This window comes from Archocentrus centrarchus, chromosome 13 (genome assembly GCF_007364275.1).
Source record: "Archocentrus centrarchus isolate MPI-CPG fArcCen1 chromosome 13, fArcCen1, whole genome shotgun sequence".
Taxonomy (NCBI): Eukaryota; Metazoa; Chordata; class Actinopteri; order Cichliformes; family Cichlidae; genus Archocentrus; species Archocentrus centrarchus.
Window position 1 is genome coordinate 42,803,265 of NC_044358.1, and position 14,120 is coordinate 42,817,384.

Sequence of the window (14,120 nt, forward strand, 5' to 3'; positions counted from 1 at the left end):
AGACAGTAGTTGAGCAGGACTTGATGTCATGTGATCTGACTGTTTCCAGCCTGCAGAGTAAAATCAGTACATGTTTAAATGCACACCTAAAGTTATTACCTTCTTGGAAGACCCCCCCCCCAAAACAAACAAAAAACAAAACAAAACAAAACAAAACAAATCAAAACAAAACAAAAAACCCACACACAGACAGGGACACGTGTGGTTAAATGGTATCTTTATTAAAATGCAGGTTTTAACTTGAGTGATGACCACTGGACTGATCACAGATTTCTTTAAGCTGCAAAAAAAAAAAAAAAGAAGAAAGAATAAAAACTGAAAATGCAGTTGTGTTAAAGTAGTCCTTCCATTTTCCTTTAAGTCTAAAAGAGTACTGAATTAACTGTATTGTCAAAATGCTCTATCCAGTTGTTAGATTTCTATGGCTAACTCATTTTATTAAAAAAAATGTAATTGAATTCACTTGTCTGTGAAATGTTGTGTTCTTGTTATTACAGTTTGCTACCTGCAGCTCCTGGGTAAATATATTCTGTCTCAGCCTGGTCACCTGAGAGACAAAAAAAAAAGAATGGTAAAAAGAAATTGACTTTCTGTGTGTGTCCATCACATTTAAAACTTGTACTTCAAATTCTGTTAACCGTTCGATTTGTTGCACAGCTCCTCTAAGGAGCAAAGTGTGTCAGTGTGCTGTTGCAGTACAGGGAGTTAGAGTCTTACTTGGCTGGTAGTAGTCATAGATCTTGACCACAGCTGGCTTCAGGTTGTCCACTGGGAGCTCCTGTATGATCTCTAAGCTGAGGTTGATGGGTGTGTCCTTTGGTAACTGAACAGAACAGAAAAACAAAGAACACATGCTGTAACAAATACACACATCATCATCATCATCTGGTATTCCTCACTGGGAATGCCGCTCACCTCCCGTAAATACACCAGAACACGATCTTCTGTTTGCTCAGCACGATCCACCAGTAGAGTACCTTTGAGCTATGAGGAGACACATCCTTCTTATTATCACCACCATCATCACATCACAAATAGACACACAAGCAACATTTCTATTCAGCTGAAAATAATAACTGTAATAACTCACCCTCTTCAGAGACTCTGCATCTGGGACAAATCCAGAGAGCATTTTGATATCCAGGATCACCATGTTTGTAGTGTTTTCCTTTCCGCTGTATCTGTGTTTGAACAATTAAAATATGATTGCATTGAGTTGTATCCATAGATGCTTTTTTAATCTGAAAAATTTTCTTTCACATTTCGCACATTTCCACCCACCAATAGTTACTCTACACTAATAAATAGCATTCATCTATCTCATCTCTAACCTGTTAAATACTTACAGGGATTTGATTTTCAGAGTGAGTTTGGGTCTGGGAGATTCACTCGTGGTGTCGACCTCTGGTTTGACCTCCACGCTCAGAGTGGTGACATCAGTAGGAGTTGGGATGTTGTAGTGAACAGAAATCTGGAACAGGAGTACATTTTTTTTCTCATTTATGTTCAAAATGTATGGGAATCCTGTTTTAGTGGACTAATTACAGTTACTTAGTACATTCTTTTGACACTTGTGGTCAGACATTTATGTACACTCATCATGGGCATGACTGTTATGGTAATTTGGGGCTTTTAATAATTTCTTTGAATGAGGCACGAGTGAACAAAGCGAGATCTCAAGCTAGTCACAAATGCCAAAGCGATTCTGTCTGAGACCATCGGCCCCCAACATCTCCCTCTCATAATGGACTGCGGCCATATGTTCTGGACACTCGGGTGAAGAGAGGAGCTGAGCGGTCAACTGATCACCACCTGGTGGTGAGTTGGATCAGCTGGTGAGGGAAGATGCTGGACAGACCTGGTGCACCTAAATGTGTTGTGAGGATGCGCTGGAAATGCCTGGCATAAGCCCCAGTCCATGAGATCTTCAACTCCCACCTCCGGCAGAACTTCAGCAGCATTCCAATGGAGGCTCAGGACATTGAGTCTGAATGGACCATGTTCCGCACCGCCATTGTTGAGGCTGCTGCTCATAGCTGTGACTGCAAGGTGGTTGGTGCCTGTCATGGTGGTAACCCTCGAACCAGATGGTGGTCACCGGAGGTGAAGGGAGCCATCAAGCTGAAGAAGGAGTCTTATCAGGCTTGGCTAGCCTGTGGGACTCTGGAGGCAGCTGACTGGTAGTGGTAGGCCAAGCGGAACACGGCTCGGGCAGTGGCTGAAGCAAAAACTCGGCTGTGGGAGGAAGTTCGGTGAGGCTATGGAAAAATAGTAAATGGACTAGTTCTTATATAGCACTTTTCTACTGTAATTGAGCACTCAAAGCGCTTATACAACATGTTTGCATTCTTCCATATATAACTAAGCTAAGTGCTTATTATCTAACATTCACACTCCAGCACTTGCGTCAGAGCAACTTGGGGTTCAGTATCTTGCCCAAGGATACTTTGGCATGCAGCCTGGAGCAGCCAGGAATTGAATCACCAACTTCCCGATTAGTAGGTGACCTACTCTACCAATTGAGCCACAGCCAATTCCATCTGGAAAAAGACTTCCGGATGGCATCGAAGCGATTCTGGCAAACTGTCAGGCGAGGGGAAAGGGGTACTCCGCTCACATGGTCTGTAGAGCGGGTGGGGTGCTGCTGACTTCAACTGAGGCTATAGTCGGACGGTGGAAGGAATACTTCGAAGACCTCCTGAGTCCCACTGACACACCTTCTGTAGTGGAAGCAGAGTCTGAGGACAAGGGGGATGACTCGCCCATTACTGGAGGTGAGGTCACTGAGGTGGTTAAACAACTCCTTGGTGGCAGGGCCACTAGGGTGGACAAGATTCGCCCTGAGTTCCTGAAGGCTCTGGATGTTGTAGGACTGACTTGGTTGACATGCCTCTGCAACATCACATGGAGATCTGGGGCGGTGTCACTGGATTGGCAGACCAGGGTGGTGGTCCCCATCTTTAAGAAGGGAGACCGGAGGGTATGCTCCAACTTTCAGGGGATCTCAGCCTCCCCGGTAAGGTCTATGCCAGGGTGCTAGAAAGGAGGGTCTGTCCGTTAGTCGAACCTCAGATCCAAGTGAAACAGTGCGGTTTTTGTGCTGGTTGTGGAATGCTGGACCAGCTCTTTATCCTCTCGAGGATATTCAAGTGTGTGTGGGAGTTTGCCCAACCAAACTACATGTGCTTTGTGGACTTGGAGAAGGCATTCGACCTTGTCCCTTGGGGTATCCTGTGGGAGATTGTGCAGGATTATGGAGTGTCTGGCCCATTGCTGTGGGCTATTCAGTCCCTGTACAGCCGCAGTGAGAGCTTGGCCCGTAAAGCAGACAATAAGTCGGACTCATTTCCTATGGGTGTTGGACTCTGCCAGGGCTGACCTTTGTCACGATTCTGTTCGTAATTTTCATTGACACAATTTTTAGGCAAAGCCAGGTGGCAGAGGGCTTCTTCCTTGATGGCCTCAGAATCTCACCTCTGCTCTTTGTGGATGATGTGGTCCTGTTGGCTTCGTCAGGGGGTGGCCTCCAGCTTTGAGTGGAATGGTTCACAGCTGAGCGTGAAGCTGCCGGCATGAGAATCAGCACCTCTAAGTCTGAGGCCATGGTCCTCAGCTGGAAAATTGTGGAGTGCCCTCTCCGGCTCAGAGATGAGATCTTGCCCCAGGTGGAGGAGTTCAAGTATCTCGGGGTCTTGCAGACGAGTGACAGGAGAGGGGATCAGGAGATCAACAGACAAATCGTCTGTCAAGGTGTAGAGGGAGCGGAGTGTAAAAGCGAAGCTGTCGATTTACCATCGATCTACGTTCCTACCCTCACCTATGGTCACGAGCTTTGGGTAGTGACCGAAAAAATAAGATCGTGAATGCAAGCGGCAGAAATGAGTTTCCTTCAAAGGGTGGCTGGCCTCTCTCTTAGAGATATGGTGAGGAATGCAGCCATTTGGGAGGGGCTCAGAGTAGAGCCACTGCTCCTCCACATCGAGAGGAGCCAGTTGAGGTGGCTCAGGCATCTGAAAGGATGCCTCCTGGGCGTATCTTGGGTGAGGTGTTCCGAACATGTCCCACCAGGAGGAGGCCCCAGGGTAGACTCAGGAAATGCTAGAGAGATTATATCTCTCAGCTGTCCTGGTCCCTCCGGATGAGCTGGTGGAGGTGGCTGGGGAGAGGGAAGCCTGGGCTTCTCTGCTTAGGGTGCTGCCCCCGTGACCCGGCCCCAAGATAAGCGGAAGGGAATGGATGGAAGGATGGAAGGATGGATGGATGGAAGGATGGATGGATGTATTCCCAGAATCTTAAAGCCGCTACACACTGGAAGCGTTGCATAAAAACGACACAAAATTCCGAATCTGAAAAACTTCTCGTGTTACCCACATACAAACCTAACGCGGTGTGTTTTTGTGAATAAATCATCCTCATAAAAAAATGCAGTTGACATCAAACGAGGATATTATGAGGTCCTGATGTTTCTAAACAAGAGAAGGAAGAAAGAGATTCTGGGTTCATCCATCATGAGAAAGCAGCAGCAGGCAGAGTTTCATGGTTTGAAACCAGAGTTAAAGCTGCTTCATGTCCTGTTTCTTACATATTTCAGGATGTCAGTGGGACAGTTTGAGCTCTTGTTGGCAAAGATGGGATCACATCTGAGGAGAATTCAGAGAGCCGACTGACCTGGAGCAGCGTGTAGCTGTGTGTCTGAGGTAAAATCATATGATTTTACTGCTCCCACATGACTTTATATTCAGTGTGTCAGTGCGAGCTATGTTGCTAAATGCAGCACTCTGATTGGTCAGATCAGTTTATTCCCTTGTGAAAGTTAAAAAAACAAAAAAACAAAAAAACCCCCAAAAATCGAACTTGAGCTGAAAAAATAAATGCCGCAACTTTGTCCTGTGAAATGATGCAGTCAGTGTGAATAGCTGCATTAAGAACAGGTGAGTCAGAAAAATATTTTTAACGCATGAAACATTTGCATGTATTTTACGCGTCCATGTGTTAAGGCCTTTAAACTGCTTGGCTGGCACCTGGCACGGCACCACATCGGATATTAGCCATATAAATGAGAATACCTTTATTGATCTCAAAGGGAAATTCATAAAGTGTATCAAGAATGACCAGCACTGAGTTCAATGTATGTCACTGGGATCTGCAATGAGGAAATCCCCCAACCACCATTGCAATGTGCTGATCTGCTTCATGGCTCAGACCCTCAAATCACCAATGCATTTTTTTCCTCCAGAAGATGAAGAATTGGAACGCCATGGACCCAGACAATATACCTGTGAAAGCTAATGGGTAGCCAGGGTGCTGCAGGCCTTACAAGGCTTTCCCTCTGCGTTGTCAAAGATTGTGCTACACCAAAGGTCTGGTGCACCAGCACAATGATGCCCATCTGGAAGACCAAAGGCAATATTATGGCAATAATACTTATTGAGTGACACTGAAAGCACATGGCAGTCTGTGTGGCATTCTGGAATCTGGAGAAAGCTTTTGACAACATGAGCCATGACCTCATCCAACATGCCACAATGTGCCTAAAGCTTAAATCATTTAAGTAAGATGTCCTATGAGAATATTACCAGCTTTTCCCATCATGGCGGGCAATGTTATCTCTGCTTTTCATCCTGTGCATGGAAACAGCAGCAGCAACCGACCTGGAGATGCCTTGGACTCTATGATGATGTTAGATGTTAGATTCAACTCATTGTCACTGTGCACACAAGGCACACAATGAAATGATCGTTCCAGATCACTCATCCAGACACGAGCATTTGCGGTCATGCAGCCAGAGACAGGCGCATGGTTGGCCAATCCAGCTCATAGCCAACTAAAGAACTAAACCTCATGGTGGGAGTCTAGGCTATAGGAGAATGGGATGCACCTTAATATCACAAAATGGAGAATGTGGAGTTCGGCGACCGGTGAAATGACACCATGAACATCAAAGGGGGTCCAACTGAAGAAGGCCATGCAAAGGCTGTGTTCAAAGGAGACACCCTTCTGGATGCCTGAGTGTATGTCAATGCAACAAGTCCTTTGCAACCGCTGGATACCAATATGGCTGAAGAGGAAGGTCTACAAGACCATCTCCCAACCTGTTGCTCTGTATGGTTGCAAATGATGGCCTGCAACCATAAGAATACTCTGATGGCGCCTCGGCCTACCTTGGCGATGAATAAGCATATCTGATAGTGAACAGGGGTGGCACCTATAGTGGATGAGATATACAAAGCCAGACTTTGGTGGTACGGATTTATGATTCGAAGTGGTGAAAATTCTGTGGCCAAAAGCACCATTTGGAATCACAGAAAGTATGATTCTTAAAGTAATATTGTAGATTATTTTCTAATAATTCTGCCACTGCCAAAAAATGTGCTGATTGAAGAGTTTGGTGCTAAATAAATTTTGAGTATGTTGGCAATTGGAGCCATTATAGGTTCAATTTTATTCTCAAAAAAGACATTTCTTATGAAAGAAATTAAAGGAAAGAAATTAAAAACATATTTGGTAAACTGTCAAATAAACAAAATCTTTAAAACACTGTTGTGAACTAGTCCAGCCAAAAATGGATTTTACATGAAAAGTTCAGTATATTCAGAAGAATTTTTAAACTCATCAAATCCACCGCAATTGATGCTTCAGTCACACAGAAAACTAAAATCATTGCTCCTTTAATCAACACAACAGTTTTTAGCTCTTCAAACATGATCATGAAAAATTATTTACGCTGAATTATTTCATTAATAACTGGTTTTCTCCACTTGTACTCATGCACAGGACCTCATTGTGCAACTTTCTGCAGATAATGTTATGTTTTCTTCATAAGAAGGTGTCCTTCAACATGCATTTGGGCAGTTTGCTGCTGAGTGTGAAGACTGAGATTATGGTTCTATGCTCGCTCATGAAATTCCAATCTTGATCATGACTGAAGAGAAGGTGGAGTATGAGCTGGAAAGGGAAGTAATGTAATGTATACCAGACTGCTGTGCTGAAGATAGCTAAGTCAATGTATGTTCCAAAGTTGATATGTTTTAGGCAGAGACTGGGAAAAAAAAGACTTCAGATACAGGTGACTAAAATGAGGTTCCTCCTTAGAGGGTCTGGTCTCACGCTCAGCGACAGGGATGAGAATCTGCCCCTGAGGAGGGATCTGGAAATTGAACTGCTGTTGCTAGACATCAAAAGGTGACAGCTGAGGTGGTTCAGGCATCTTAGCAGGATGTCTCCACGATGCTACTCTTTACAGATTTTCCAGGTACATCTAACTGGGAGGATACCTGGTGTAGACTGGATAAATTATACATGTTATCTAGCCTTGGTGGAATCCACTAGGAAGAACAGAAAATAATAGCTGGATGTTTAGAATGTCCTCGGCTCAGTGGGCTGCCACTGCATCCTGACTTTGGATAATTTAGAAGCAATAAATGGATGGATAAGCAAATATGCTTTTCTAACATGCTTTACTTTTCATTCTTTTATTTAAACAATTTAAACAATCAAACTGTTTGAAAAACAAAAACAACCAGGACTTTCTCACATGATGCTGTCACTGACCTGCACTAAAGCACATGCAGTGCCCTTCACCTCCAGGCTGTATTTTCCTGACACGTCCTGCATCGTCTTCTCCTGGTAGAGCAGTTTATTGTCCTGATTTACATCAAATGTCAGCTGACTGCTGGGAGTCTGAACAGTCACTGTGCTTGAACCCTCAGGACTGAACACCAGAGTGGAGTAGAGAGCCAGAGCCTGAAGAGCCACCACTGTGTCCTACAATATGGATGAACAAAACTGCAGCTGTTATGTGTACTGTTCATTTATACAAATATATACATATTGGTAAAATCAGCAGCTGTCATACACAGGACTATGTCATTGTTATGTAAAATTAATTATTCTTAAAATTAGGCTGACTTACCTATCACATAGGAAATGTGCCATTTCAGAGATAGAATATTTATGTCTCAGGCTGTACATTGACTCAGATCAGCTTTAAGCTCTTTGGGTGGTGTAGTACCTGAGTGGAGGAGAAGCCTCCATAATAGTTCTGCTGGCCAGTCAGCCACCTGATAATGCCAGAGGCGTAGCCCAGGTCCTCAACAGTTGGGGAGGCACTGAGTTTGGCCAACAGCACATAAGAACTGATCTCCACTGCAAGGGAGGCTGATGTTTCTGTTGCTGTCTGAGACCAGTAGAGAAAATGTCCTACAAACACAATGTAAGTTAGATTCATTACAATATGCCTGAATGGTTTCCTGCAAGTGGATGTCTCACCTTCCTTCACTGCAACTGTGTCTAAGTGCTGCAGAAGGTGAGCACGGGTCTCCATGTCTCCTGCCAGGGTGAAGACGTACGCCAGCAGAGCTGTAGTGTAGGTGTTGCTGAGGTCACTGATGGACTCCTTGAGGCAAGCCCGGCTCTTGTTCACCACAGGATCCTTTAAGAGATCAAAATACCTGTGACAGCTACCGCTGAAGAAAAATGAACAAGGGACTTGTTTACAGGTTTACTGGGAACCACCCTGGAGAAGGGGCTCAAGGCAGAATTCCAGGCTGAGACACTAGAAATTCATGATTAATTTCACAGGTGGAAACTGACATCTCAAACCACGTCCCATCAGGCCTTTGGAAAAAAGTTGTGAGTGCTCATTAATCTGACAAAGATTTTAAGAATAAATCATTCCACTGTCAGGAAAACCCTTACAGATTTTTGCAAGCTTACATCAGCGACTGAAAATTACACTTACAAGAAGCAATTTGTGCTGAGGACGATAGTTGTGTCTGACACCTGTTTCTAAAGAAAGTGCTTGTATTTTTTTTGTTGATGTTATTGAATAAATTACGGGATTTTTTTCAATGTGTACTACTCACAAAGCTGGGTAATATTGGATGTACTTATTTTTGATGTATTTTCATGACTATAAACACAAATATTTATTTGTACTGATTTTGATGAAAAAGTGCTGTAATTTTTTTTTAACAACCTACAAAGTTCAAGTGGCATCACATCACTGGGTTTTACTCACATTTTTGGATATATTCATTTCCAGGAAGGCAGCAGTGATGTACGCACTGAGAGTCACTTCATCAGACACACCACCCTGGTGAGTGAAACCAAGTTATTTACAGATGCTGTCAGAATTTCTCTGCAGACAGTATTAGTATTACTGTCCAAATGATTGTGAATGTCTTTCAGTTGAAGTACAGACTCACCTTCATTCTGTTGTTGAAGAGTTTTCCTGACTTTTCAAAGCAGCCATTTTCTTGTTGTTTAGTTTCCAGCCACGTCTTAGACTCTTCAATGTTTGTGGGATCAATGTAGATGAAAGACTGAGCTTTGGCAAAACTTCTCATCACAAAAGCAGTCAGCCTGAGGAGGAAACAAAAACAGTGATGACAACAAAAAGCAACCACAAAAAAAGTAAAGAAAATGTACTCGTGTTTCAAAATTTTATCTCAAAATGGCACAATTATACGGTCATAAAGTAAGTTTATTTATAAAACTTACACAAATATTTAAGGTGAAGGTATTTGTTAGCTAATGGCTCACTGTCAGGAACTACTGGAGAATAGGATGTTAAATATTGCATCTTATTCTCCAGCAGTTCCTGAGTAGAGTAAATTTCAGCATCCTGCCACATCCTCAGTGTAAATAAAAGTTTTCTTTCTGAGGCAAACTGAATATGAAGGTGAGTATCGTTCTCACCATGTGTTTCCTGGTCCTGTTCCAAATGTGGTGTAAGCACCTTCACTACTTTTGTAGTTCAGCTGTCTTTGGTATCCTGTAACAACAGGAAAATAACTCGACTGTTTCTAATCTTAGATTTTGTATTTGCATTTAGCCCCATTAAGAAACTAACAGACTCACCGCTGGTCAGGAAGTTGGCAGCTTTTTCCATGATGGCTGGGGTGAGCTGCTGTGTACCTTTCAGGTACTGGAGGATGTAGATGTTGGGGGCTAGAAGAGCCATGTTCTGCTCTCCACATCCATACGGCATCCGCAGCAGTCCATCCAGGTTCTTCAGAGCACGTCCGAGGATGTCACCTGATCAAAAACACTGATTCACTACAACACAACATATAACTTACCCAAACTTTTACTGCAAATAGATTAAACCAGATTAACACATTTAGAAACATACAGCATGTAATGCAGAAACAATGTATATACTATTTTTTTTTTTGTACTTTGTTACAGGAATTTACTCTACACATACTGGAAGTGTTGGAGTCTCAAATCAAAGCATTTCAAAACCAGGAAAAGATGCTTAAAGTCCATTTTTATTTGGGTTTTCTACTCATTTACTATTGCCCTGATTAAGAAAGCTTAAACTTGCTGTATTCCTTTTTGGCTATCTATGCTCCATCCATCCACCAATTTTCTTCCACTTATGCAATTCAGGGTCACAGGGGGGCTGGAGTCTATCCCAGGTGCCATGGGGTGAGAGGTAGGGTACACCCTGTTCAGGTTGTCAGTCTGTCGCAGTGCCATCACAGAGAGACAGACAACCATCCACACTCACACCTATGCACAATTTAGAATCACCAATTGGCCTAACCCCACTAACTGCATGTCTTTGGATTGTGGGAGGAACCCGAAGTACCCGGAGAGAACCCACGCGTACAACATGCAAACTCTACACAGTAAGGCTCCAGCCAGAGAGTGGAGTCAAACTCAGGACCTTCTTGCTGTGAGGCAACCACAGCACCACCGTGTTGCCTAAAGCTAAACTCATTTAAATGAAATCAACAGATTTACCCAGAACTGATACAACACTGCGAGCAGATGCTTCAATCAGATTCTCAGGTAGTTGTATCTCTGTTTCCTCTGTCAGTGTGTCTCCTGTGTACAGACAAAAACAATCACCATACAGAGAGAAGCTTAATCAGGAGGTCAGCACTGAAACAGTTAACATGTCAAATCAGGAAGTGGTCATTGATGATCATTGCATCACAAATTGTAAGAGTCATATTACAATTAGATACTTACAATGAGCTGTTTTTCCCAGTATAATAATATTAATGAAAGTAATAACAATAATAATAGCACACCAACTACATCCGAAATGTTCCAGCATTCCAGCACTTGCAGTTAAATCTAATATGTCTAAAACTTCATTCACAAACAAATAGTTTTCAAATGTTTACAAAGTGATTATGTTTAACAGAAATGTTGTTATGAATGAGCTGTGTGGCAGGTAAGGTAGTACCCACAAGATGAGTCTAAACTTAATGTGGGTTATTTAGAACGTGACAGGAAATAACAACAATAAAACTGGGACTGGACGGGTGGCAGAACAAACTAAACTATGGAGCAAACAGCAGGGAAACACTGAAGAAACGCGACAAAAACTGACACAGTCTGAGGACTTATTTACATACACAGGATAACGACAGGATCGGGAACAGGTGAAGACACAGCTGGGAATAATTAAACAGGACAAGACCAGGAAGAAAACTAAATATAACGTAGACAAGACTAAGACTGACAAAATAAAACAGGAAACAAGCAGGCACAGGACACACATAGCCACACTGCTAAGTTGCTAAGTTATTCTAACTGAACAAAGTGAGAAGATGATCTGTCTGACCATCTTTACTGGTTCTCACATATTGTCACATACAGCTTTCTCCTCCCTGAATGTCGTCTCTCTTTTTCCTTCCTTCCTGTGGGATAGTTGCCTGCACTCTCTTTGATATCTTCTCCCTTCCTTACGTATTCTGTGGTAAATCTTGAATTCTGTTTTTCACAGAGTTATCATCAAAGCTACAGGTATACATTACTGTGCAAAAGTCTTGAGTCACACCTTATTTATTTACATTTTGCTTCCAAAAAGCCACACTTGCTTGTAATTTTTAAAGTGGTCTTGAGCAATAGTTTTCTAATTTCATAGTCCTGTGCTGTCAGAGCTTCCTTTGTTTTCATACTCATGCTGTTCTCAGGGTGAAGGTGGGGAGGGTTTCCTCTGAGCTCCACCTGCTGGTGGACACTACAGTGGGAACCTCCTAGTTCCCGCTGTAGTGTCTTGCCCCGGACCTCAAGTGGATCATCTCCCGGCGGTCACTGAAATACGCTTATCAGTGCATCGTGCCTGTACCACCACAACTCAGTATTCAGCTTCCACAGCATCCCTCACCACGTCCCATCCCTCAAAAAGACCTGCTCTCATGTGGGGGTCCCCCAGGGGTCCATTCATGGCCCAGTTTTTTCAATTTTTTAAAACAAATTGACATCTCTTTGCTATGCAGATGACTCTCAGATCTGCCTGCCACTGAAACGAAAATCGATGAGTCTTCTGAAGCCTCATTTGACTGTTTTGGAGGATGTTAAGGCAGGGACGGCTTCAAAATTTCATAACTTAAAGGAACAGAAAACAGAGGTCATTGTAGTTGGTGCTCCTGATCTACGATCTCGGCCCTTTAAAGATTTATAACAAACCCTTTACGAGGAACTTGGGAGTGATCTTTAATAGACTTTTGACAAACATATTAATGATGTCATTAACTCTAGTTTCTTTCATCTCTGGCTACTTGAAAAGGTGAAGCCATTCCTCTGTTTCAGAGACTTTGAGAGGGCTGTTCATGCCTTCATTTCATGTCAGACTATTGTAATCTTTATTCAGGTGTCAGTCTGTAGTAACTGCAGCTGGTCCAAAACGCTGCTGCGCAGTTAATAACTGGCACTTGTAAGTGAGACCACATATCCCCCCATATTAGCTTCCCTACACTGGCTGCCAGTTTTCAAATTGACTCCAAGGTTTTATTTATTTTTAAGGCAGTGTATAGAATAGAATACAATGCCTTTATTGACATTATACAGGATGTCCAATGAGATTGGAGGTATAGGTTTATTGGGGGTATAGGTTAGTGCCTTCTTACACCTCTGATATTTTAAGTTTGCACGTGCCCACTAAATCACTGAGGTCTGCTGAGCAAATGCTCCTAACTGTCCCGAGGTGCAGATTAAAACACCCAGGAGATTCGGCCTTTGCAGTTGCTCAGAATCTGTGGAACAAACTGCCGTCCAACGATACACTTTTAAAACTTGTTTGAAAACTAATTTTTATTCTTACATGTATGCTTTTAAAATTAGACTGGGGACTGGTTACATTGTTTTTTTTTTCCCTTTCTTTTTTTTTTTTAATATAGGTTTTAATTTTATATTTCCTGTCTTAACAGTCATTTTATCCTAGGTTTTGTTTTTTGATTATTTTAGATGTACAGCACTTTGGTCAATAGCTGTTTTTAAATGTCCTGTAGAGATTAACTTGACTTTCCATCGACTCCAAATGCCTGAGAAACTCTGACTAGTTGCTGCTTCCACTGCTTTCTCCCTGGAAATAACAACAATCCAAACCAGTTGTAATATTCTGGCTCTTCACATCACTTGGACTAATCGGATTCTTCTACATCAGTATTCTGGAATGAGCCACTGTTGGGGGCTCCTACTCCAGAGTTTCTTGGGATTCAGTTGTGATCCTCAATCCTTTCCTGATTCCTCCCAAACATCCTGTCTAGTTGGACTCCTAAGAGGTAAAGACTTAACCTGGGCTGAAGCATTTTTCCTAGCCAATCACATTGAAACTGGAATTCAAAAGCATTAAATGGGCATTCCTCCATCCATTAAATTAAGCCAATTTTTTGAAAGTTTGGTTTATTTGTCCATAAGGACTGATAATAGACTTTGTGAAAGGAATTGGGAAAAGAAGTCCCAGCAGCCCACCATTTTTCCCACTTCCTGTGCCTATTTGACTCAGCCTTCCATTTCCAGGTTCTGCTTTGCTCTCTTTCGGAGACAACACTAGTAAAAACACAAAGAAAAAAATCAACTCAGCACCAGTTTTTTCCAGACCGTAAACTGTTGTTCATTGAGGAGATGGATGCCTCAGACTCTGGGTTTGAGGCAGTCTTATTTCAACTAACCGACCCTGAAGGGAAGCTGCATCCTTTTGGACAAATCACAAAAAATATTCTTATCTGTAGTTACCTATGAGACTAAACTCCAGATAGATGATGCTCACCCTGGATCTACCACTCTTTAAACATCAAACCTGATGCTCATCAGTTTTCCCCAGAGAATGAAACCAAGGAACCTGAAACCATCTTTCCACCAGCATAGTAGGAATC

The 14,120-nt window shown here is 42.6% G+C and overlaps 1 protein-coding gene across 3 annotated transcripts in view; it reads right to left on the reverse strand.

Annotated features, from left to right (window-relative positions):
* Nucleotides 1-200: 200 nt before the first annotated feature.
* Nucleotides 201-14,120, reverse strand: part of LOC115791192 (alpha-2-macroglobulin-like) — a 44,832-nt gene continuing 30,912 nt past the window's right edge. For 2 of the 3 annotated variants that reach the window (XM_030745325.1, XM_030745327.1), the window contains 15 exons: nt 13,717-13,794; nt 10,753-10,836; nt 9,862-10,038; nt 9,700-9,775; nt 9,207-9,363; nt 9,020-9,094; nt 8,269-8,431; nt 8,012-8,199; nt 7,552-7,764; nt 1,347-1,471; nt 1,091-1,181; nt 916-984; nt 718-823; nt 506-547; nt 201-280 (listed from right to left, as the gene is read on the reverse strand). In XM_030745325.1, coding sequence (XP_030601185.1) covers nt 276-280; nt 506-547; nt 718-823; nt 916-984; nt 1,091-1,181; nt 1,347-1,471; nt 7,552-7,764; nt 8,012-8,199; nt 8,269-8,431; nt 9,020-9,094; nt 9,207-9,363; nt 9,700-9,775; nt 9,862-10,038; nt 10,753-10,836; nt 13,717-13,794 — 1,649 coding nt within the window. In that variant the 3' untranslated portion in view covers nt 201-275. The remainder of the gene's footprint in view (nt 281-505; nt 548-717; nt 824-915; nt 985-1,090; nt 1,182-1,346; nt 1,472-7,551; nt 7,765-8,011; nt 8,200-8,268; nt 8,432-9,019; nt 9,095-9,206; nt 9,364-9,699; nt 9,776-9,861; nt 10,039-10,752; nt 10,837-13,716; nt 13,795-14,120) is intronic. The other variant, XM_030745326.1, reaches the window with a different exon arrangement.